The sequence below is a fragment of the Brachionichthys hirsutus genome, chromosome 2 (genome assembly GCF_040956055.1).
Source record: "Brachionichthys hirsutus isolate HB-005 chromosome 2, CSIRO-AGI_Bhir_v1, whole genome shotgun sequence".
Taxonomy (NCBI): Eukaryota; Metazoa; Chordata; class Actinopteri; order Lophiiformes; family Brachionichthyidae; genus Brachionichthys; species Brachionichthys hirsutus.
In genome coordinates this window covers 13710760-13736432 of record NC_090898.1, presented here as the reverse complement: position 1 = coordinate 13736432, position 25673 = coordinate 13710760, and the positions used below count along the sequence as shown (strand labels likewise).

General features: G+C 42.9%; 1 protein-coding gene across 1 annotated transcript in view; it reads right to left on the bottom strand.

The window, feature by feature from the left end:
• LOC137909782 (metabotropic glutamate receptor 4-like) overlaps window positions 1-25002 on the bottom strand; it is an 82258-nt gene extending 57256 nt beyond the window's left edge. The window contains exon 1 of the mRNA XM_068754205.1: window positions 24466-25002. Within this exon, the coding sequence (XP_068610306.1) occupies window positions 24466-25002 (537 nt within the window). The remainder of the gene's footprint in view (window positions 1-24465) is intronic.
• Window positions 25003-25673: the final 671 nt, after the last annotated feature.

The window sequence follows — 25673 nt, the reverse complement described above, 5'->3', positions numbered from 1 at the left end:
TATGTCGAGACATCCTTGGGTAACATTATGCTGTCCTAATGATCAGGTAGCACCTTGTGTGGTAGCTTCGGACGCCACCGCACGAATGCATGTCGATTTACGATTGATATTTGATCGTTTTCTTTCCGGTACTGTCGGGGCAATCTTTGCTGTCCACCAAAGTTCACTGTCCTATATCTTGGGATGATGAGCCTCGAGGCACAGAGCTAGTCACTCCTGCAGCCAAGGCCTTATAGTTATTCTATGTGGGACTTCCCACAACAGCAGCCAGAGCTGGAGAAACTGGCCGCAGGATCAAAGCAACACTGTGTCAGACCAAACTTCAAGACATCCATCCCTTCAGCCACATATCTCAAGCATAACTGAGCTAATGGGACCTCCGAGACAGAATCATGTGAGCATGAAAACCTCTAAATGATGGGAGTAGCAGGGCCTCTGTACCACAGCCCGAAAGGGTTAGATCTGACTCGCCCAGGCATTTAAATTCCAGCTACAGCAGTATGCTGAGTCAAATAATTGCCCGAGTAACAGTTGCTGTTATCTGAACTTTGGTAATAGCCCTGTGACTGTGGCTGGAAATGTAGCTCCTATTTTTTATTTTTTATCATACTGTGGATCACGAGGTCGCTCAGAGCACATTTAAGTAAGAATATCCCTGGAGCAGGAAAAAATGAAGAGCATGCATTCATTTACTTTTGATACGCTATCTGCGTGACTGCCTGGGTGACGGTTCCTCTGTTAGGAGGAAAATGATTCACACAATCAACAATATAGTGCACATTTCCACGGTACAATTATCTCTCTCTATCTGGACACCTTTTTTTCCCACGTAAACAAAATTTCACTTGAACATTTCAGGAAAAATCCTCTTCTGGGATATCTGGATGTAGACGGTTGCATCTAATAGGCCATGAACAGAAAAACATTTATCTACCTTCCTTGTGTTACTGTGAGTATATTCTACTGCCATGTGTTGGTCAATGCGCTGCAGTCTTACAGAAACTAGCTTTATGATTTATATTATTGAAGCCTGAACACAGAGGTGTTACTTCCTTGCAACCAAAATAAAATCATGACTCTGACTATTATAATACAGCTTCTTCTTTTTTTTTCCATTTTGTGGTTTCCTATATTTCTCATTCTCAAATATTACGATACATAATTATATTATATGTATGTTTATTGTATGTCTTAACAATTCTGTTACAAATGTCAATTACAATGTCTGTTTTATTTATATGATGTAAGAGTGTCATCATTTCCACATGCCCGTCTGACCATCATCCAGAAACAGAGTTGCTAAAACATAGTTCAATGTCCTTGTGGCCACGGCCCCCCCGCTTATAAAAGGGATCACTCCTGCAGAGTAATGTGCTGTGTCACTTTTTATGCAGCTCCCCTTACCGTTTAACAGTAAAAGGCACAGGAGGAAGCTGACTGCAACAGGTGAAATGTGAAAGAAGCCCACATATATCATTTTTCTGGGATACTGTGAGCAATTATGATTATGTTTAGAGTTAGCTGCAGTAGAAAAGGAAATACTCATCTAATTTCTCTCTATTATGCAGCATATCCAGCACAAGAAGTGGCCTTCTGTTTTGGGCTCAATGCGTTAATTAAGCTTTCAGCGAGAGAAGTCTCTCAATTAGCAGGTGCTACAGCTTATCATCTGCTGCCCCTCAGGAAGCAATGGCGCTGGTCATTATTATTAGCGTTTCGTTTTTGCCCAAGAGTAATTTCCTGAAACTTTAAATATGAATTTCTCCCATTAAATAAATGTGAGGCACGTTTTTTCATTATCTTAAACTTGTGTCGCCCTTTGTTGATTTGTCTTTTTTTTTTTTTTTAATCGGTCGGTGTATCACCTAATGGAGTATATCGTGAGTTCAGGCGGCCCACGGAGTCACTCTCTGCTGTCGTTCTCAGCTATTTTACCTAATAGCAGCTAATCTCTAAGCCGGCCCACAATCATCTGATGGCTCAGATGATTCCCTTTTATGCACATTACTTAAGCTTCTTAGGCATGTCAACCATTTCTGCATTCTCTGCAAGCCATTTGCTAAAAAAATAAATAAATAAGTGTTTGTTATAAATAGAATATTTCCACTTATTCTTTAAAAACTAAAGTCTGCTTACTGATCAGTGCAGCGGCACATAATGGACTCCCAAGCGCCCCAAGGTAAAAATACTATATTTGCTAGATGAGCATGATGGCTTGAAAGAGAGTGATGTAATGGCTTCAGTGTAACCCCACTCCAAACAATTTGAATATTTTAGGTATTATGACAGATGAATGAACATGGCCCGTGCGGCACAGGGATTTCAACGCAGCACTTTTTTACATGGTGGTGACACAGGATGCGTGAATCTGCTGGAGTCAGCACTGACCAAGATCCCAGTGCAGCATACCCAGCTCCGTGTTGAATGTCCATCAGGCTGTTTCTGCGGCAACCACGGCTCCTATTATCTGCAAGCTGCTAAATAGGTGGAGGCGAGATGCGAACATTGAAATAGGTACAAAACCTGAAGAATGTGAACCGGAGATGAATATTCTGGTTGTGATTCTCTCTCACCTCTCTCTATTTCTGAAACGGGCTTTGGCTCCAAGATATACTAACACTGTGCTTGCAGGTGATGGAAAGATTCTGGCTAATGATGCACAGAGTGGTTTTATTTTTCTTCTTCACAGTACCATATGAAATGTGTTGTGCTATATGTATATATGAAGAAAAATGATATTAAAATATAAATTACAGGACTTTTTATTCTGGATGTTCTTCTATGGTTTTCCAACAAAAAGGAAAATTCCAATTAAAACAACTCCAGTTTAGCTGATGTTGCAATACTTAACCCGGGCTAATTTGTTTCTGCATGTTGTTCATGTCTGGCACTGTTCATACGATTAGGGCTTTGTCTTTCTCCATTAAACTCTGTTTTGCTGTTTGATTAATTGATGTAGATGAAGAGATTTACACTCTCCCAGCTGGTAAATGGTGCACTGGGGAGGCCAGAAAAACAAATGATAGCTCTGCTGATATTTCTGCTGAAGGGTAGAGAATATAAATCCCTTTCATGGAATGCATGACGGCGCATTTATTTTAAATCATAACTCAACACTGCTTGCATTTGTTGAACATTGCAATACACACATCAATAACACTAAGGGAGGCATTCATTTACGGAGGCTTCACTGATTATCTCTGCAGGAACAAGTAATTATTGTGTTTTGATAACTGAACCTTCATCAAACTTTGCAGATAGATTTTCCTTGTTTTTTGATGGACAGCTATTCCAGTGAAGATTTGCTGCTTTGCCAGGATGCAGATAACAAAAAGAGGATGATTTTCTTTGATACACCAACACGCACCTCTTAATCTTATATTCTTTTAACAACCATAGACTCTGTAATTGCAATGTTCTGAGTATGTACCAGCCGTAAGAATCAGGCCGCTCCAAAAGTGGGAAGCAAACGTAATTCCTTGTCTCTCTTTAACCTCTGCAGGTGTATGTGTCTACTCATCAGTGACATTGTTTTCTAACAAAGGAACGGAAGGATGTGACTCCTCCTTTTGAGCAAAGTCTGAAATAATTTTAAAAAGGATTGCCAATCCGTATTTATATTAAAAGTGGCTTTTTTCTGCAAGCTTAAGTCTTTTCCTCTAAAAACTGCATTTTAACTAGCAGATACGTTGAAGCAGTGTTTGTCGACTTCTAATTCTGAATTTTAAAGTTGGTCTCGCCCCAGGTGCGTAAATACGAAAATGATGAAATTGTTTCTAATTTGGTGAAATACGTTTGGTGTCACACCCCACGGTGTTAAATACCAGTCGGTCCAGGCCGGCGGGTATTTATGGTCAACGTTTTCAGATGTGGGGAAACTTTAGCTGACGAGGCAATAGAAGACTTTTAGGCATGTTTGCAATAAAAAAAAAAGACACGATGCCACAAGAAACAGTTGAATTGCATCGCATTGGTTTGAAACAAATGCACAGAAAACACAGCTCAGCTGGAGGTGAATAATATAGCAAATGTATTTACTGCTCTGAATAATAGGATATAAAAATTTAATGTAGAGAAAGACTTGACGACATCAAGCAATCAAAAAGTATGAGATGCTGAACCATTAACTCTTATACATGCTGCTGTTTACTATCGCAGATAAAATTTGACTAATTAAAGCAGACGTTGGATAATATCTGTAGAGCAAATGTATTAGAGCAATGGACATTAAAATGTCCCCATTGGACTGAAAGCCTATTTGTTCTCCAGTCTGTTACCCAGAAAGCCAACTCTGTCCATGGTGCTGAACTGGCACCTTTCTGGCCATGCTTTAAAAGATGTCGTAACACACTAATAAGATAACATATTGCTTCCATGCAAATGTAGAATTACATTTCACTATGCTGTTTTAATTAAGTTCTGTCCTGATGCTGCCAGTCAGATATATTTTTCATCACTTCTGTACAAGAGAAGAATTAAGTCACCCCTACAAATACATGTTTTGCTCCAGCGGGGGATTATTACACACATCCCACCTCACACATTCGGCTACCATCCTAATGTTTTCTTTTTTTGTTGTTGCCATTTATGGATTATTTATCCTAGTGATTTTTCCTATCGTGATGTTGAGGAAAGTTTTAGTGAAAAAGAGAAAAAGAAAAAGAAAACTTTCTGGATCAATCCCTCTATCTGGACTGAATTTTAATGACTCGCCTCACCCTTCCACAGAGATGCACAGACATACACGGCAAAGGCAATAAAGTGGCACAGATGAACAGAAAAAAAAGTGTTGAAGGATACGGAGAACGTTTCATCAAAGTTTCAACTGCTGCTAATGTTTGCTGCCGACAACATTCACTCTGCGTCTCAGCTTAATGAACCCTAGTAAAGCAAACATTAGCTTCACTGCCGGAGCCAGCGCAGAAGAAATCCTGCGTGTTTCCAAGCCTGCAGAGGACCAGAGCCAAGGGCAGGTATATTTTAGACTGATGCAGATGAGGAGAATGACATCCAGCATCGCAACATGATGAATGTAACCACATCAATTCGTATCCACTGCAGTGTATCGCTAATTTTCTCGAGATGAATGAACAGCTCCGGTTTCAATGTACTGCTCCTTCGGTGTGTCATCGGTCTGCTCATTCATACACGACTCATACCATGCATGAAATGAAGGTAGAGATGGATAAAAGAGACACCTGGGGAACAAAATATTAATATTAAACACGAAACACTCACTTGCGTGTTAGCATATCCAACAGGCCATCATTTTCACCACTGATTTAAAGTTTGACAGAGGTGCTAGCACGAATCTAGCGCTGGTTAAATTCATCATAAAGCCCCAACTTAATGGAAAAGGATAATGAAAGCACTGTTAGCATGTTTTGACCTTTAATGGCCTAAAGTTTATTCACACATAACAAGGTGTTATATTGCCAACTAGAAAAGCACTTTCCTCCTGCAGCTGTTGTTGGTCAAAAGTAGAGAACATGTTTCATCAAATGCTGTATGGCCTATTTGACAATTTTCTTTTGACGTCCACAGTGCACAGGATTTCCTTGAAAAATTCCCAGGCGTTCCACTTACTGGCATGCATTGTTGATTGTCCATCTATTTTGCTTTTCCAGATGAAGTGAAAATCACTCGAAATCACAATAAGCATTTGAATAGCAAGCAACACACACCGTCCATAATGCCTCCTCTCTGGATTAAAAACATTTATTCTGTTTGGTAAGCATGACAGGAATTGAAATGTTTAATACTCTTCCTGTGGGTAAAGCCGTCCCATTCATCAACAGGGTATCCCTTCTTTTGAAAGTATGAAATCTATCTATCCTGGCTCAGCCTCAGAGCAGTTTAATCCCCATTCACCTCCTGCAGTCCATGGAATCTGAGAACATGTCTGTGATAGTCACAGAAGTAAGCGAAAAAGTATAGCACTCACAATACGACTCACGTCTTGCCCTAAATCCCAGCAAACGCATTAATGGATGCGGAATGCCCTTAAGTGTTTCCCTGCTGATGAATCCAGACGAATACAGTATTTAAAACACAATCTATTATTCATTAGACACAAGTAATTGAAGTTTTCTCCTCCAAAACAGAGTGTATGTTTATCAAACCCATAATTAGAACATGGCTTAAGACCATGCCGAGACATTACATCTCATTAATAATCAAATACTGCCTGAGTGATGTGAAACTAGGCTTTCTATTCACAGCGGCACACCCGATCTTCCTGCTCATGGAGCCACGAGACGATACATCGTTATTGACAAGGCTGCCGATGCTAATTAAGAGCAAATGGCTAATTATACCCCGATGTTTACCTTCTTGCTATCAGGTTTTTTGTTGTTCTTTTTTTTCAGCAAAGCAATTCACAACAGAGTCAAGTACCTCCATTACTCTGACCCTGAAGTGGAAAAGACTGACAACTGATGCCATCAGTGTTTCCAGGAAGAACATATCTGTGCAGATAGATAGAAATCAACGATGGCTCAAGATAACTGGGATGTAGGTCCAAAGATGCTGGTCTGGTGGATTTGGTTGGGAAGACAAAACAAAATATCTGGTGTTCAGTTTAGTTTAGCTTTCCGGTTTCGTTGAGAGACTTTGACTCCACTCGACGCCACTCTTTCAAATGATTTAATGTCCACTTTTTTGGCTGTAGGGATTCGGGAAATGATACTCTATGATGTGAGATTATTAAGACTCATTGACTTTTTTTTAGCGCGATTGGTGACTAGGAGCTAAAACTGATCGCCTGATGAAGTGCATGATTGCAATGATTTTGCCTGAACGGATGCGATGCTCCACTTCCCTCCGAAATTGTAGCATTTCTCTGCAGGAGCTTTGCTCTCCAGGACACTCGCTTAATGAATCTGAGCAGTTGTGTAAGACTCTGCGGGGAGCACAATGAAAGCACAAGACTAAAGAAATCTGTATCTTCATTTTCCAAGGAGCCAAAAAATACAGTCTTCATCTCAGGGGTTCATACACTCCAGCCGAACTGTAAATGCTTCATGGATACTTGGAAATTGTTTCTCGCTTGAGGTATGAGCTCGGGAAGCATACTGGACACGCTCAAATGATCGAGATCATAGTGGTGTTTTCATAAAAGGCAAAAGTTCTGGGAAAACTTAAACATAAACAACAGAGTTGCTGGTTTGCAACGGAGGTGTTACAAAGAATGCCGATTGGCCTCGGGAATGAGAGCCATCTATCCTGTTGCGGGAGCGTGATTGCTTCCTCACACATACAGCAGCTTTTACTGAAAGTATGCGCTTTTGACAAATGCCCGAATAAGTTTGTTCTTGGGAGTTTTTAGACTCCACTCAAAGAGTTGTTGTACTATGACCAGTGTGAGTTATAAATCTACATTTCCAACGAGCAGATCTGGCTTCAGTTCAAGGTTTATGTTGTCTTTGTGACAGAGATATGGATTCAACCTCTGTCGAGGTGCATTCACACATTCTCTTCATTATATTTTCTTCATGCATTTATATGTACAGCTTGTATGAAATGGTAGCTAATAAAGCCAGCTTCCCCAGGTTTACAGTTTCTATGCTAATCCAGTCCTGCTGGCTGTCTCTTTTTTATCCAGGAACGCACAGTGAGAAGCAGGCGTGCATCAAAACTAAGAAACTTCTTGTCAAGAAAGAAAGATTTTCCTGTTGGTCTTGAAGTTGTCAAAGAATCAAGATTCGTCCCTCTAGAATTTCAGATTGATGATTAAAGGTGAGTGGGCGAGTCAGACTACATTAATTCTGCTGTCGTAGGCATAGTTTAATAACTCTCTGGGGATTTTATTTCCCAGCATGCTTTACCTGTAAAAGTATTGTTGTTTTCTAAATTCTAAGTGTGTGCCGAATGCAAGGGGAGGGGAGCTCCAGTGTGTTTCGACGTTGCTGATGCATGCGTGACGGCGGAGGGAACGGGATAATCAGCTGTGTCCCAGGCTCGGAGCAGTAATTCATGACTGTGGGAGGTCTTGACATAATGAAAGGCCGTTGGTTTAAAGCGATCCGAGTTTTGGACTATTGGTTTCTAAACGAGTGTCACGACAGACACTGGCAGCGGCTTCAGAAACAGCCGATGCAGCATCAAGCTACCTCTAAAGCCGGCTCATTGATTTGCTTGAACTGTGTGATTGTTGACTATTACCTGATAGTGCTCAGGTGTCCGCGGTGCCGTTTGTACGTCTCGTAACATAGCAACCATTTGAAGTCGTGGTTAATGCTGGCAATGATCGTCCTCTTGACTTCTTTCAATACTGATCCTGATCAACTACGGAGCAACGAGCTCCTGTCCTGTCTTGTTAATCTGTGGTAGATTTTTATTTGCTTAACTCTAGCTCATATAAACAGTCCAGGAGCCTCTAAGGAAAACTGTATTTCTATTCGGTTAGACTCAGCAACCCTCGGCTTTATTTATCACGTCAGCTCTGTCTGAGTCCCTTCACCAACTATGATATTTCTCACTTTGAACATTCATCCTTTTAAGTGAGCATGCAAGCTCTGATTTATTAATGTTGTTGTTTTTTTGTTTGTTTTTTGCTATATCTCTTTATATAACAATAAGACAAAACAGGCTGGTATTTCTCCAGAGCGTTCTTGTAGGAGTAAGAGGAAAATTTTGTTGTCAACTATTATTTAACAGAACATGCAATGGTTATTATATTGCCTGAATCAACATTGAAACAACCAACACAACCCGCACGGCGGCGCGTTGTCGTACGCTGCCTTAAACCTTGGCAAATCTAAGTTCTGGCTGTAATTCACTATCAAAGATCTTTACGCGGTATGACTAAAGCCATTTGTACACTGCACAAAGGCAAATTTAAAGCGTCTGTAATCAATACTTTTATATGACCCACCGCGAATTATCGCTCGGCTCTTTCATTTTCCTCACCTCTTCTATACGTCCAACAGCATATCAGGTTTAATTGTCTGACATAGCTCATAGCAGTGTTCCACACGGCCATCTTCACCTCCGCCTCTTCGGAAAACTCTTCTTCCTGACCAGCTGTTGCTTTTCCTCTCTAAAAGACCAAGATATATTTGCCTCTCATGGAAAATTCTTCTCAGTCCCTGTGGAGGCATTCTGGCCGGTCATTTGGCTCCAAGGAGAACTCAGTATGTTTCATTGTTCTATCCAGGCCTGTGTGCTATGATTAATGCAAGTTTGGTTCCAAGCAGGACTCGCAGTGTGTGAGTGAGCATGTAAATATGGATACTAAGGCATGTTTACAAAACACCTTTATGTTTAAATGGCTTATATTGCATTAAAATAATCCAGTATTTAAACTCAAAAAACAAAATAATGAGATCTGAGGAATCACAGTATCGCTGATGAGAAGGAAAATATTGATGAGCGATGAGAATTTCTTCGACAACATCACAAGCCGCATGCTGACAACATCATGTTGGAGATGAAACCGCGCAACTTTGAGTCGAGGGAGCAATTTGTGCGTCTCGGGATTTCAAGAAGCATCAATGAGAAGGGTGTGTCAGTGAGCAGCATCTCATTATTGCTTCATCATCATTTCATCGCTGCAACTGTTCCATCCACGAGGGCCTGTTTTGAAATTGATGGCTGAGAGATGACGGCAGCCATCAGAGAACGCTCGTGGACAGGCAGGGGAATCAAATGGGGTGGAGTGCATTGGATCTTTGATGCATCTTTATGTTTCCGTGTTGGAAAATTGGACGTGTTTGTAAAAATACTTTTAACAGCATCCAAGCTCTCGTTGTGCAGCTGAGGTGTTAAAGCATAAATTACTCAGTGACGACATGATGAAAATTGTATCTCAGTCTTTTAGGGCCTGGTCACAGGTTCTGTAGTTCTTGTGAAAGCCGTGAACTAACAATAAAGCATTAACAGGAGCAGTGAGTCGTGCTGTTGTCTCACGGAAGGAAGGTCCTTGGTTCTATCTCACCTGGGGCCTTTCTCTCCTCGTGTCTGCATGGGTTCTCTTCAGGTTCTCCGGATTCCTTCCTGTAGCTAAACCCCGACGAGGCAATGATGAAGCTTTAATGGGTTTCTGAAGCCTTTTTTTTATAATGCTCAGCCTTTAGAAAGCTCGTGAACATTTTCTTCCTTGCAAACTTCCAGAAATGCCGTAAGAGCTAAGAAACAATTAAGACGCATCTCTCTTAATAATGGACAAATATACAGAAAAAAAAATCAACACAGTCAACAGTTCACTATAAAAGCACATTGACAAGATGTAAGCAAAGCACATTCATGTAAACACACACAAAACGATATAAAACAATACCTTGTTCTCACTTCCAGCCAGGTGCTTAACTGCGTCCATTAAGCTGCCGTTAGGAAGGCGCGCTAAGTGCCAAGCAGGAAGTACTTCAAAATAAAAGCGGCAAAAAGGAAAGTGCGATAATACAAACAGATAATACAGGAAGTAATATAAACAAAACCCAGACAATCCATAAGAGTCATTTACACTCCCACCTCCAAAAAGCAAGCAGTTCAGGTGAATTAGACATGAATTAGAGTGAATGTTAATCTGTCTCTATGTGGCCCTGCAATAAAATGGCGACTTGTCCAGGGTGTGCCCCACCTCCTGCCCACTGTCAGACAGGATAGGCTCCAGTTTAAAAGCCGTGACCCAGATTCAGATAAGTGGATGAAGACAAGATGATTTCTGATCATCTCGTCTCCAAGAAGATGGATTGATGGATGGATGCTTTTGAACATTTCTGTTGCATGCATGCATGCATGCAAAAAATAATAATCATTTTACCACAATCACAAATGAAAACCAAAGTTACATCTTCCCTGGCCAGCCTGTTACGCCACCATTATTCCACACCCTTGGGTTTGCCAGTGTTGTTGCACTGAATTACACTCACACTGGACCGCCACGCCACGCCACGCCAGGGGCCATATCAGTAACGGTCTACGTCACCAGAGAAATACACAGCCTCATAGGGAGACAAAGAAAGTCTAAAATATGCAGTACTTTCCCAACCATGATATCTTTGGCACCCGTACGCTAATCCATTACCCCAGACGCCTACACTGCAGGGGAGCTGTGGATGCCTGATAAACACAAACAGAAACAAAGCCTGAAGACTCTGCCCACATTTCCTGTATGTTTCCCTGCCATTATCGCTCAGAGGTGACTGAATGCATACCGTTATATATTAAACTATATAACAAACTTTTTTTCTTGAAACAATTTGGGGTTACACCACCCACGGACGCCAATTCAGGAGAGTTTTGAGGCTTGCAGGTGGCTCCACGTCGATGCCACCCGTCCTCCTTTGACCACTAGATCCTGCTTCGTCTCCTCAAACCCATTTGCTTTCTTTGCCCGTCTTTTATTTTACTCTACTTGTTTTCTCTTCCTACAAATAAATCCTCAGAGACGGCCTCAAGCAACAAACAAGGTCTTCTTATTGTCCAAGGCGTCTAATTATCCAAGCACTTTATAATCAGCAATGAGCCATCAAAGGCATATAATAACAGTGGAAGTTAATAATCACTGTTCTGTCTTCCAGTGTCAGGACATGAGGTTTAGGTGTGGGTTTGAGGTTCTTGGCTAAGGCGCTACAGATAATGAGATCCGGTCTCTTGGAGCTACGGCTGACAAGTCTTTGTCTGAAATAAATGGAAACAGTCGGTGAGAAAAGCTGACTGCATCGGTCACTCCTCATCATCCCTGCAGTATTCCAATAAATACTGCTGAATTTTGCAGTAATTACATGGATGTTCAAGAAGCTCAGAAGGCCTTGTGTTTAATATGCACAACATAAAATCATTTTGTACACAAACGGAATAAATGTCTTTCCTGTGGAGCCATCTTTTTTTCACTGAGAGGCAAACTCCCTCTCCACGTACTGAAACTGAAACTCTCCTCTTTGAATAACCTTGCAGCAAGAGTTGGCTTAAAACTTCACTTGGCATGGAATTTGGCCCAACGATAAGAGGTGGCTTCTGTCTGGATCAAACTGGATGTTGGCACTGTTTGCCTGCAGTGTAAAAAGAAAAGCACCTGTTTGTTCATACCAGCTGCTTGAAAGTACAAGCGACTTCTATTGCTGCTAAACAAAAGAAGAACCACGGGAGCTCACGGGGAGAGGAGGAGCCGAGGAATTTAACAATGATGCGATCCGACGAAGAAATCGGAAAGAAGGCGATTTACTTTGTTTCCTGCGAGGATAAGACAGAGGACCGGCGTTGCATCTGCCTCGAAATCCTTCTCAGACATGAATCACTGATTTCTAAATCAACCCACTCTCCTCCTCTTTGCCCGAGGTCCGAGGATTGCCAGCAGGCATTCCAGAGCCAGCGTCGAACCTCTCAGCCGCTTCTCATTACAAATGGCACCTCGTCATTTGACCAGGCTCAATCGCCCTCTCGCCACCAGATCCTAAACGTCACCACAATAAAAACAAAGCTCCAGCCTGCAAAACACGTCCCGGAGATCTACAAGTCCCCCCCATCATCTTTCTCTCTCCATCACAGGCCTGTCCACCTTGGCTCTGGTTCCTGCTGGAAACCTTTTGAATTTTCTCTCCCCCCCCCCATTCTCAGATTATCACCAGTAGAAGACCTTTAAACTGCATCAGTCTGTTTCTGCATCCGGGTGCACAAGGTAGTAGGCTTTAATTTCTCTCTCTCTCTCTCTCTCTCTCAAGCCAGGCTTTTGCTCCGAGGTTTCTGCCTAACACTTAAAAAAGTCATTTCTCCTTTCCACTGTTGCCATGCGCTCGCTCGTCGGGGAAAGTTTAGTCTCTATACAGTTTTATGTTTTGCTTATTGCAATTAGGGGATAGATAATTGCTCGACTCGTTGCTGTAGTAGACCGGGATCCAATTCAACCACAGACATGATTTGCATAATAGACGGGACAAATTATTTAATTAATTGTATGTGTCTCAATGAATGTGTGTCATCGCCTCCCTAAGACAGACTGACGGGTCTGCGTTTGATATTTTGCATCCTGGTCATTGCACTTCTTTATGAAGCTGTGCAAACAATCCAGTCAGGGCAAAAGAGGCTGACGAATCCACAGCATCATTGAATAATTCAAAGCACTCTGCCAACAATTCATCCTGGCAGCTTTTAAAGCCTCTGACTTCACTATTGATCCGTGTTGCTGTACCCCCCTCAGATGTGTACTGAATGACCAAAATCAAATGCACAAGGTTGTTGAAAAAGCTTGTGTCAACTGTTACTCGAAAATTGATCTAGGGTATGTGTCTGTACTATTATGTGATTTGAGTCCCTTCTGTATATCCCTTATGCCATTGAAAGCAATTGATTATTGCCACTTAATTACCTAATATAAAGCCATTATGACTGCCTAAATAAGGTTTATTTGGATTCTTTCTTCTATTTTCTATGGCAGATCATTAAAAAAAAATTGAAATGAAATGTAGAAATGTATTATTGAAATTAAAGTATTGTATGGAACAGTTGTCGTACGACCCTGCATTATAATTACACACAAAGCACAATCCTGCACCATCAACATATCACAAAAAGGAAAGAAAAATGTTGCACTACTTTTATCAGATGCCTTGAAAGATGACAGTTTCATGAACGTCTGTGTTGATCTTATCCCTCGCATTTAAAAGCATTTTAATTGCTGACAAGAACTGAGCTGAACTGCACAAAAGGTAATGCAAATCATGTTTAATTTGCATAAACGGCTTAATCAAACTCATCCCGCAGAGACCAATTCACTATAATCCTTTGGCAGTGGTGCCTCAACACTTGAAAAACTGATGTAAACAAGTAAAAGACAGCCCACTCTCATTGCCGCTAATCATATTAACCAACAGACATCATCTAAAGCTAAATTCCTCCGCTTGCAAGTGCAACACACACACACACACAAACACACACACCTTAAGTTGCATGGTCAAAATCGAGGTCAACCTGCAACTACATGCACAAAGTCTCTGGGACTCAAGAGAAAGAAAGGCACTCCTCTGCACGCCCCAATCATTGGATTTTAAATATTGTATTACTCCCTTTTTCAGTTTAACTTGCAGAAAAGAGAAACTGAGCGGGTGAAAAGCAGTGATAGTGCATGCAAGTGTGCAGCAGACACATTATTAGGTTACAGTATGGGTTGATTGAGCGTGCCTGCAGTCGCTCCTGCTCGAAATCAAGCTGTGCCTTGCTTTCTGTAAGCAGTGCAGGCTCATTGCCTGCGTGTTTCAATCTAGTCATTCCTGCGTGCGCTTTGACACTGATGCCAACAGACAGACAGCCAACTTCTCCATGTGTAAGCAAGCGTGGCTTTGCACCTGAGGCATATCTTTGAAGTTAAGGACCTGGAAATGGGAATAAGAAAAAAATGTCGTACTGTACTCTAGATGTGAATGTGGCAGCATAAAATATTCAGAACTATGGGTAAAATTTCATAAAAATCATAAAACTCCACATTCTCTTGTTTCAATGTCACAACTGATTCATTATTTTAACAAAACTGTCTCAGCTAATGGTTAATGCCTGGCAGAAACGCATTCGCCCTCGGAAACCTGCCAAATACATGACACGGCACTTTAAATATGTACGACTAGTGAAGGCTGCATGCAGCGCTGATATCCATTAAAGCTGCAGGTGATAGACGCATGCACTTACCCCGAGTCTCCCTCTAAGGCTAAACTGTGTATGATTTGTAACCACATTAAGACACACATTAAACCAAATATTGCAGGTAAAAGTGACACACACATATAACAACAATATAAGAAACAAAGATGTGATTAAAAAAAACAAAACATGTATGCTTGCAGCAAATATGGCTTGCACAAGCAAAACATCTGACCAGATTCGAATCTGCGGTTCTAATGTGGAAATTATCAATGATTTTTGTACCTTTAATAGCTTCGTATCAATGCGTGATTTATTTCAGATCCCTTTAAGTGATCAGGAGATGCTTTCTGGAAATATTTCATTACAATAAGAACAATGAAATACCTACTACCTATTGCTTCTGTGCTAAGAACAAAAAAATCAATAATTCATCCACAGCTGGCATTAAATTCTCAAGAATTTGATAGTTGTGATCAACATATGTCTGTGTTTTGTTATCAGGAGCGATTTTCTCATCATTTTTCCTTCAGGCATGTTCCACAGATTTGCCTCACCAGAGCAATCTTTTGTTCTTTTAAAAAATGGTCGAAGATGCACTCTGTTGCATGAGTAGAATCACAGACAGCATCTAGTCGGGATCGGATGCCTCTATTACACCTGACTAGTGGATTAACTGTGAGAACAGAACACATGCGGGTCAAGATCGTCATATTCTGCACCGGTAATCTGGATTTAAATAATAAAACAAATGTGAAACATTCTCGTAAACTGTCTTATCCTCTTTCTTCAGTCATGACCTTTATCCCGAGCAGCCGATCCAACCAAAGAGAAAACACTCTGATTACTCTGAGCCCTGTTAAAACTAATTCCTGTATAACTGTAAATTTCACACACACATACACAGTGGGCAGAATTATCTGCTTTCTTTAATTGAATATAATTACCCCTCGCCTTTTCCCCCTTGGCTGCCCCGTTGCTAATAGAGAGGAATGTTCTCAATTATGAGGGTTATTCCTCTCTGGGTAATATTTACACATTAAAATGGTTATGTTTCTTTTGAATGCACCAAAAGCCGTCTTGTCCGCTGAATGTTTTCAGAGATGCTCAAAGGAAAAATCTTTAGGGTATTAAGATTTGCAAAAACTACCTTGCAAAAAATCTTGTCACCTCATTATATATCTGCATATATATATCTAGCTAATTTAAATTAATTATGCTCAATCATTGATAATGATTCCACTTCATCTAATGGGACAGCGACTCTGGATGCTTTTTGTCCGTTCCGCTCCATATCAACCCGTAAAGTAGCGGTTGTGGTCCAGCAGGTCCGAATGGGATCTTGTGGGCTTAGCTTCTCCAATAATGCAGTAAATATGGGGTGAAACAAAAGATGGGAAGCTTTAATGTTAAGAGTCATCAATTCTCTGTGTCATATTGATAGACAAGGAATATGACATTAACATGATTCAATTCCAGCTATTTTGACATTTCATCCCAGCGGGATTGAAATCTCTACCAGAGGTGATTTCATGGTTTACGGATGCACTGAAAGTAGCTTCAGATGGGAATCGGTAACACGTATGAAAACAATGCATCACTAGGTTCAGCAAAATGGCATAGGTTAATGTGCGTTATTGTAAAGCGAAAGCCCTCCGGCGACTCCGTCGCAGGGAAGGGAGGAAGTGGGCTGATGGCGCTGCAGAGCGAGCAAGTCAGCAAAGGAATTGCTGACATTTGAGATATGAATGAGCAGACAGCGCAAAGAGCATTTAATGTTGGAAAGATATACGGGTGTGTTTTCTGATTGTATTGCATTTAAGGTCAATTTAGGTTTATTTAAACTCAAACAGGGGTTGACAAATGTAAAACTCTCCATCCTTCAATGCTGGCTGTACCCAATGGCTGCATGGACACCAGCTGAGTAATCTCCTTTGCAGTTTTGCATTCACTGCATTATCACAGCCTCCTCAGACTGTCGTCATAGCTGTTGCCGTCAAAACCTTTGCCACTTCGCCTCCTGAGGTGGAAATTATGTCATCGTCATTTGACCTGCAGCATGTGTTGCATCAGAGGGAAAACTGTTCAGGAAAATAATATAAAAGGGACCTCAGGTTATAAAACACTGCTTCGATGTGAAATACAAAATGCCGGTTCCTTAGAACAAGAGAATCTGTGGCCATGTGCTCTCGTGGGGGACGGCTATTATTATGTTTTATATTCATTACCGATCCTCTTGGCGCTTCTCAACACACATGCAGTTAGCATTAGGCAGAAATGCTCACAGTTGGCTTCTATTCTGTAAGCAAGAAGTAGATTTTATTGTCAAGGGGGAACTGAAAGACCTTAATTAACATACAATTACAGTTTACCATTTGGGAAAAGCAATATCAGGACTGCGTGATTTAATAAAATAATAATAACATTTTCTATGCTTTATATGGCAAAAGATTAGGAAAAAATTATGCAGGTAATTTTTAGACTCACTAAATTTAATATTTATGATATTTTGACATTTAAATGAAGAGAGACCCAGAAACACAGAGCAGTAAAGCAAAGCAATAAAACACAGAAGTCTACGTTTTCCGTTTGACAGTTGCTCTGTCGTCCTAAAGTGGATTCTACTTGGTAAATATGTTTAGTTCCCCCCACAAATCGCTTCCAATCCAGGTCATGACCACAAGAAGAAAGACAAATTAAAAGTTTCACTGCAAATCCCCACTGAACAGCTTCACCGACGACTGGAGAGAAACTGACAGAATAATGAACAGCCACCTAAACGTTCCTGCTCTTGTCACAGCCTGCAGAGACTGTTTGCTTTAACAATAATCCGATGGCCCGTATCTTCTCCTTTGACCAGGGAGCGCTAGTGGGACTGCGTTTGATCCCTTGGGTGCGCTCGGAGGGGCCAAAGTGTTGCTAATCTTTCATTTCTGCAGGTATGTTAGGTTTACCTGTTGACTTGCTGCAGCCTTTTCCTGTAGGAATCCCCATATCTTCCATTTGCACAGTTGCTCCGGCATTATGTCGTGTTTTGCACCTTACAATATTCTCCACTCATGCAAAGCTCACTGACACGATTACTGAAATGACATATTGCGCAGCAACAAACGATGCGCTCCAATGGCTTAGTAGTGGAAGGCCTTCAGATGATAGTGATTACAGGTTAAAAGACACAGGGCGATGTGACAAATAGAGCTGTTGTGTGTGTGCAGTGTTAGGAAGAGACCACGATCAGCATGTAATTAGGAATTGATCTTCTGCCGGCGAGTACCTTTGCTGTGAGATTCGGAGCGCAGTGATTGTCTTACTGCTGTTTGTGTTGCTGGTTTTAGATATCATCTGAATTGCTAAAATGGCGCTCACGTTGGAAAAGCAGCGATGAATGACTGTTTCAAGCATGCTTTTTGTGTGTGTGAGTGTGTGTGTGTCTTTACTTCATCGCTATTTAAAATAGAAAATAACAAAAACTAATTGAATTTGTCACTTGTCTGGATTTTTGGACACTTTTGGAGCTAATCATTAGCCTAACTCCTCAAACACAACCACAGCTTGAGTGAGAGATTATCTGCATCAGTTTCAATTATTTCACTCGAGAAAAATCTGAAGAGTTTATTTTTTAAAAAACGTGCCCAAGTAGAAATGACACCGGCGCCATCCTCCCCGGCACTGCTGTTGTTAACTGCTGTAAATTGATACAAAAAGATGTGGGAAATGCTGGCTTTGTCAGCTCTTCCAGAGAAATGGGTTTATATTGGCTAAATAAAGAGGCAGATTAAGAGGACTCTGAATCAGCATTACTCACATAAACCTTTAGACGCTTTGTATCAAACGTTCCACTTAAACAGCAAAATATTTGAGCAGCCACAGCATGGATGTCATTCATTCTTCCCAAACTTCCATTAATGGCACGACAATGTGCTAAGTAGTTGGGGAAAAATAGTACTTACTGAGGCAGGAAAACTATAACTTGAATTGTATTTGTTTATTAGTCAAAAAATACTATAGCCTTTTTATAATTTCAGAATTACAGCTGGAATGTTCTGAATTCATGGTCAATCCCAACCGCCTCTGAGCAGAAAACGAGTTCCTGTGTGTGACACAGCAGTGACTTATGGGGGGGGGGGGCTCCATGTCTCTGGTGCTGGAAGGCTGGATGATGTCCAAGCTGTTTAGCCTGAAGGCAGCCAGACTTCCTCTTTCCGTCCCCAGTGCCGGGTAGGCCGAGGTTATCGGCTGGCATTAGGCTCACTGAGCAATCCCTTCAAGATTTCAGGCAACTTTACAGTTGCTGTAAGATTTTTTTTATTCTACTGACCTTTCCTTGCTTGTATTTTTATGCTTATTAGGCCAAAGAAAAAAGAAAAACACAGACATTGCTGTGCTGATATTAATAAACCATTGAGCTCATCACTCATTATTTCTTTGCTACGTCATTTTGTCATTTTGTCACTTTGTCTGCTCAAGTTTAAAAAAAAACAAATAAAAAAATCCTTCTCCAAAAATCAAGATGGAAGCTGTCACGGCGCCATCGATCGCTCCTCATTTTCATCTGTTTGAGCGTTTCCGTTTCATCTCCCTTCAGGCTTCAAATCTTGGTTTAAGTCGAGGTAAATTTTAAGCAGCGCCGCCTCACGCAGCAAGACAATGATGGATTGGTGCGTTGATGGTCAGATTATGCAGGTGAGACATCACTATAGCCTTTAATCCGAGCTCGGTGACGGCTGCGCTCTGCTGTTTGTTATACTCTGATACTCTGACTTTGTTATACTCTGATACTCTATATTCTTTCGCTCTTAACTTTTTCCAGACATGTCAAGGCCGGGCGCCAGATGCATCATAAAATGTTTGAGATTACAGAATTGCAACCATGGTCATTTATAGTATTCATGTTGTACTCTTCGTTTCACTGTGAGAAATGGACAGAAATGCTCTGCAGAATGAAATCATGCATTTCAAAAAGAAAAGCCTTGTCCCTCTTCTGCCAGCATCCCCTCGGTGAGCACGCTCGTGCGCACTAATTAAATGCTAAAAATTAATTTCACCGAGTCAAACAAATCGGCAAAGAGAATGGATAGGAGGGGACGGCCACACAATGGCTTTTGTGTCACTGTGCTTGGTGATTATAACCAGTGGCTCTGATTGCTTGCTGTGGGATTTGGAAACTGCAGGAGAATCAGGACACACACACCCACACACGCAAAAAGGAACAGTTCTGGGCAGCCATCACTCCTGACTGTCCTGAGGATTGACCATCGGGGCTTTGGTGGGCAAAGTGAGCTGAGTCAGAACTAATCCTGAACTAACGGCGCTGCTTCTCTGTAGCCAGCGCAGGGTGGATGGGGGGGGACGTCTACAATCGGGGATTGAGACAGACGAGCTTCACAGATTTGCTCTGCTCGGTTGTAAAAATCAAGTTGAGGGGAAACAGATAAAACCGTAGCAGTCCACTGGTCTGTGAACACAGGAAACAATTGCCTGCTGCGTGTTTTTAAGGCATTTATTTGATTTGCTTTCCTGTTTGTTCATGTTGGTCAGACTTCCCAGGTGCAGAGATGTCAGGTTGTGTGTATATATAGGATTTGCTGGGCAGTGGAGGGTGGATTCCGGGGAATGAACTAATGTAGAGAAATGTGCACCAAATTACACTTTGCACAAACTGAATCAATTGCCTTGTCACGACCTCAATTACCACCCAGTGAGGGCACTGAGGCTCCGTGAAGGTGACAGGGTAAACTCTAGGACAACTGACGGGTCTCGTGCAGCACGAGCAAGCCTAGCTGTACTACACTGTTAGAAAAGTAAGACCATTTGAACACAACAAATGTGACCTACTTGTGTCTTTATTACAGATTAAAACAGTGAGGTGAATACTGTATACAATGTGATGACTGCCTATACAGCTTTGTATTTCATCAAGTTCATGTCAAAATTCTTCCACCCGGTGCAGTAATTTTGAATAGCATGCTGCTTTCAGGTCTGACTGTAAGCGCAAGAGGAGATTGCATTTACCTTTACGCCTGGATTAATAAATTGAGCATGAACAAGTTAGTGTAAAAAGCAGATGTGTGCACATTTTTCACAGCTTTTAGGGCTTTCAGCATCTCCTTGCTGTAAATTGATGCGGTAATCCAATAAGAGCCCCATGTCTCAACACGGTGAAATGCCGAGGGGGGGAGTAATGCACTGGGCCTGAGGGCTGTCTCTAATGAGGTAAGAGAGAGGCAGCTGCAAGGCCTCTGCATCGCAGACAGCAGAGCAGGCGACTAGTTAACCCATTCTGCTCAGAGTACTCTTCGCTACCGCCCGCCTCTCCTCCCGATATCCCTCGCCACAGCTCCGAGTTCGCTTCTCCACGGAGGAGAAGCTCGGTCCTGCAGATTAGCTGTGGCTGCTTGTACCTAAACTTAGAGCGCTGCTTTGTGCAAGTCGCCCAAGCTCCCCCCGCCCCGTCTTCATATGGCAGCTTATGATTGTCTCAGCAAGCCACCTTGGATACTTGAAACATAGTGCATTCACCTGCAGTTTCTGACTGCTGCAGCGATATTACTCAGGCGAGTCGGTATGGCTGGTTTCGGTGAGGTGTGAGAGGCACAATCAAAATCCTGGTGCTTTAATTACAGCCTGTCTGTCGTGAGTATCATAAGCAGCCGACCACTAATTACCTCCAGCTCTGCTGCACTATGCCCCTGCTTATACAGCACTATAAAGACCCGACTGCTGAGAACAGACCGAGCCCCGGACCCAGTGATGAGGGAATGCAGAGAGGGAGCTTTCAACGGCAATCCCTGAGCGTACATTACGTAACAATATAGTAAAGAATTCATGGCACACCACGGGGACGGAATCCTACCTGCTCTGAAGTGCTGAGCTAGCACTTGGCTGTAAACCACTTTAAAACTGAGGCGGATGAGGGGAAAGCTCAAAAGTAAGATGCTGAGAAACAGTCATCAACAGGAAGTTGTCATAATTGTGATGAGGACACAAACCCTTGGTGCATAAATACTAATGGGACAGGGATTAAGATGACCCGGCAACTCATAATACTTCAATCGTGGTACAGAACAATCTAGAGACTCGATTATCTGGGGTTTTATTTTTTTTAGAAGAGTACTCCTCATCTTGAGTTGCGTTTCAGCCGAGCAGCTCGAGTAAGGCAAGGACCGAGGCCGAGAGGTTACAAGAAGAAGAGTCTTTATGAGCTAGCGGGGAGCAGTGAAAGCCCCCCCCACCGCCACGCAGGAGTCCTATTTGTGCGATTTTAATGATATTGAAAAGAGTCTGCTGTGATGCTTTGTGTCTGCCCAAAGCATTTTCAATTCAGTGACACTGAGTTTTTGCAGACGGGGTTAATGAAGCATTTGTCTGTCAGATTTGAGTTGCATGAACAGATCTGTTTTTGCATTCTGCTGATTGGAAGCGTTCCAATGTGTGCCGCTGAAAGGAGCGGTTGCAGAGACCTTTCCTGGTGTACAATTCGTTATCGCGGTGCAGCATATCAAAGCTGCGCGGCCGCTATCGTAACGTTCTCGCATTTGTGCATCTCCGTGTTCATTTTTGAATCACAAACCTGTTTATGATCCAGACTGATGTGCGCATGTATCCACCCTTTGAGGCTGATGCATTCCCCTGTAGTCACCTGAAAGCCTGTTCTTTTGCATTTCCCCGTTCCATTCGATCCCACTGCCGATGCAGCGAGCCAGGGAGGGGCAGTTCGGGGATATTCTGTGCAACATGTTCACTTCATATCTTCTCCAGATGGTTTCTCAGTGTTCGAATCAAGACACCGATGGAATATAGATTCTAGATTTGTAACCAGTGGTGTTGCTGGATGATTTAATGGTTGCACGCACATCCGAGTTAAAGGGATTCAGGAAGAAACTCTTTAGTTTCTCTGCCGAATATCAAAGTGTGCGTTTCTCTTGGAGCGGTTTCAGAGAGAAGGAGTTTTTAGCAAGCATCCCTGGAAATAGAATATTTACTCTGTCCCTCAGTGGGATTCGACCATCATGCCCAAGGCCCTGCCAGGTTGGCTATTCAAACACACTGGGCATATACCTCTAAGGCCACAGTCCATCAAAAAAGGATTACTGCTTCCTCTGACCTCGACCCGGAGGCGGAATTATTTGCGCTCCCTTTCAGTCTTTCTAAGCTGTTTAAAATCTGTGTAGAACCACTGTATGTTCGCACAAAGCGCATCCCTCGCCCAATAACTCTGAGTCTTGGATGGAGCGGCCGAATGCCCAATAGAGGTGGTGTGTGGGGGGGGGTAGAAGGGCTGAACAATTTGCTCCCACCGCGGAATTTGGCATGCTATTTCAAACACACAACAACTCACTGGCAAAATGGTCCTCGGGCAGAGGCTTGTCAGTCAGCTGTGAGTGGACGGACACCTCCTCGGGCGACTCACGGGCCCTCCAGAAGAAATCTGGCAGACTGGTTTGGTGAAGTATTGGGGGTGGAGAGATGTGTCTTAACATATGGCGTGGAAGTCATACAGGTTTTTGGGTCCTTCTGGAGACAGGCTCAACAGCATCTGCTGCCGCCGTCTTTTGCTGGAAGATAAAGGTCGGCCCAGAGGGAATGATTTCTTTCCTTCTCCGGTTATGTATTTATGTCTCTCTTCCTTCCTTCCTTCCTTCCTTCCTTCCTTCTTTCCTTCCTTCCTGAACAGAACTGGGGCTCAGGGGTGTGAGGAATGTGTGAGAAGGGTTTCTGCTTGAGCAGAAAGGCTGATTGTGGACTGCTGTGGAAGCATTGTCATCAGATTTAGTGCCCAGATGAAAAGTCCTGTGCGATGTGGGCCGTGTGACGCTAGCGGCATGAGTGACATGAGCCTTTTTCGACGGCGTTCACGCATCACCACAGCAACAAAAACAAAATGTTCCAAACGGAACAAAGACATGGCAGCATAAAGCCGCTCAGGTGTGTATTTTTAAATTGCAAGCTGGCGTGCCAGAAGATGTGTGGTGTATAACACAACTGCATCTGCATCGACTGTGAAGTTTTACATCGAGCTACGATTTTGTACGCAATTAAATGACCTTCTGCTCCGAGGAGCCCTCAGACCTCGCGCTGCCGTCTTTGAATTAGAACCTGCTAATAGCTGCTTTTTATACCTCCCAGTTGTGGGCTGTCATCGCCGCGTCCTCTTACAATTTGCATTCCCCTGATGGCGCGAGTTGCGTTGAGTGTATTTTGATTTATAGAACAAGTGTTCATATGGTGAAAAATGTCGGCCAGCCTTACTGTACGTCACTATTGCTTCACAAGGGGCTGAAATTTTAATTGAACAAAGGGAATTTAGGCCATAAAATACTAAATCCTCTGTCCCATATAGGATTTAACCTAAATTACACAAAGACGTAGTCACCGCTTTCATAGAGCTGGGATTATAACAAATATAATAATGAGATGTCATTAGTACCGGAAAGGCGGCCTGTTTTGGCACCGTCTTTATGCCTGTTACTTTGGTTGTGGGTTGTACTTTGGTTTTGACAGCAATGTGCAGGTTTCTGTCATACAGTGTATCATTTATGCTTAGCTGTCATTTGCATCTGGCGATCCAACACGCTGCTGACGCTCATTTCAGGCAATATACTCAAAAGCAGTGGAATGAGCTCGCGGTGCCATGCATGGCATCCTCAAATTAATTAGAAGGAGGCAACGCTAAGGACTCCTGGCAATTTAGTGCCGTTAGCGAGGGGAATTATGGTGTAATGATAAAGCGCTTGCTTTTCTGGACAGTGAGGACAAAATATCTGAAGAGAATGTGAGCTCAGCTTCTGGAGGATGGATAAAGGTCAAAAGAAAAACACGGTTCTTCGGCAACGTGACCCAAAGAGATATCGAAGAAAGGTGAGCTAAAACGCAGAGACTGTGGGTGAAACTCACCTTGAACAGACGCAGTATGTTGGCCACCATGATTGACACAGAGCTGGCCGACGCGCCGATCACTCCCACCACCCTCTCTGGCTTTGTGATGATGGGCGGCCCTCCGCTGAGACACTTGACATCAGTTGAGTCCTTCTCAATCAGCGCCTGGACAAACGTCAGCGACTGCTCCAGAGCGTGGGTGTCCCGGGAGCATGTGTCCAGGATGCGTGCCCCCAGGGTGATATTAGGCAGCAGCTCATTGTCATTATTGATACGATCCAGGGCAAATAGCATGGCCTCCAGCCTGTGGATGCCCTTTTCCTTCTTCAGCTCGCCGCAGGCCTTGCCGTCGTTTCCCCTCGCGTGCACTGGGAACAGCCCACCCAGAGATATGTCCCCATCGATGCGTATAGAATTGAGGTGCGTGTGGCCCGGCATTTTGGGTTTCGCTGCGAAAGCCATCGATAAATTACAAGCAAGCAGCAGCAGCACCCAACAGAAGAGACGTCTGCAGCGGCCGAGCCACAGTCTCTCGACGCTTCCTTGCAAAGTCATAATGAAAGGCTAACTCTGCATTCAAAAACAAACTCAAGTCCTTTGAAAATGAAAGCGGCGTGCGCGCATACGCCCTCGCTCATACATGCAAATGTTCTAAAGGTAAGCTGCGGTGTCTTCCTGAGAACAGTCGTCTTCGGAAGCCTCGTTCTAGCTGTGACACTGGGCAATGCTAATTACGCTACCCGGCGCTCTTTATCGCTCACTCTGTCTGCTTGCCTCTTTCTCTGAGAGCAGTAGCTAAACAGCGCAGGATGAGCTGAAGCTGGGGCTCCTCAGAGACAGTTCTTGCAAGGCGAGAACAAAGGTGTAAAGTTAGCCTCCTTCCTCTGCCTCTCCAGAAGCACTCGGGTGCCTTCAGCTCTCCATTCGGTCCTTCGAGCAAGCAGGAAGTCACAACAGGACCCCAGCGGGTCCGCGAGAAGCCTCCTGCAAAGAACCAGAGGAGGAGTGTTAGCACAAAAAAGCAAAGAGCAACGTATTGTGTTTTCTGCAGAGAGAGGGCGCAAATGATGAAATGGAATTGCATTGATCGGATAAACGGCACATTTTTCAGGGGTTATTCGTCTCATATTAGTCTCCAAGGCAGCTGAGCTGGAGTCTTCACTGTGACGTCTCCCATAGAGCCTCACTTAAGTCAGCAGATGGGGGACAAGCTGCTGTTTCACGCT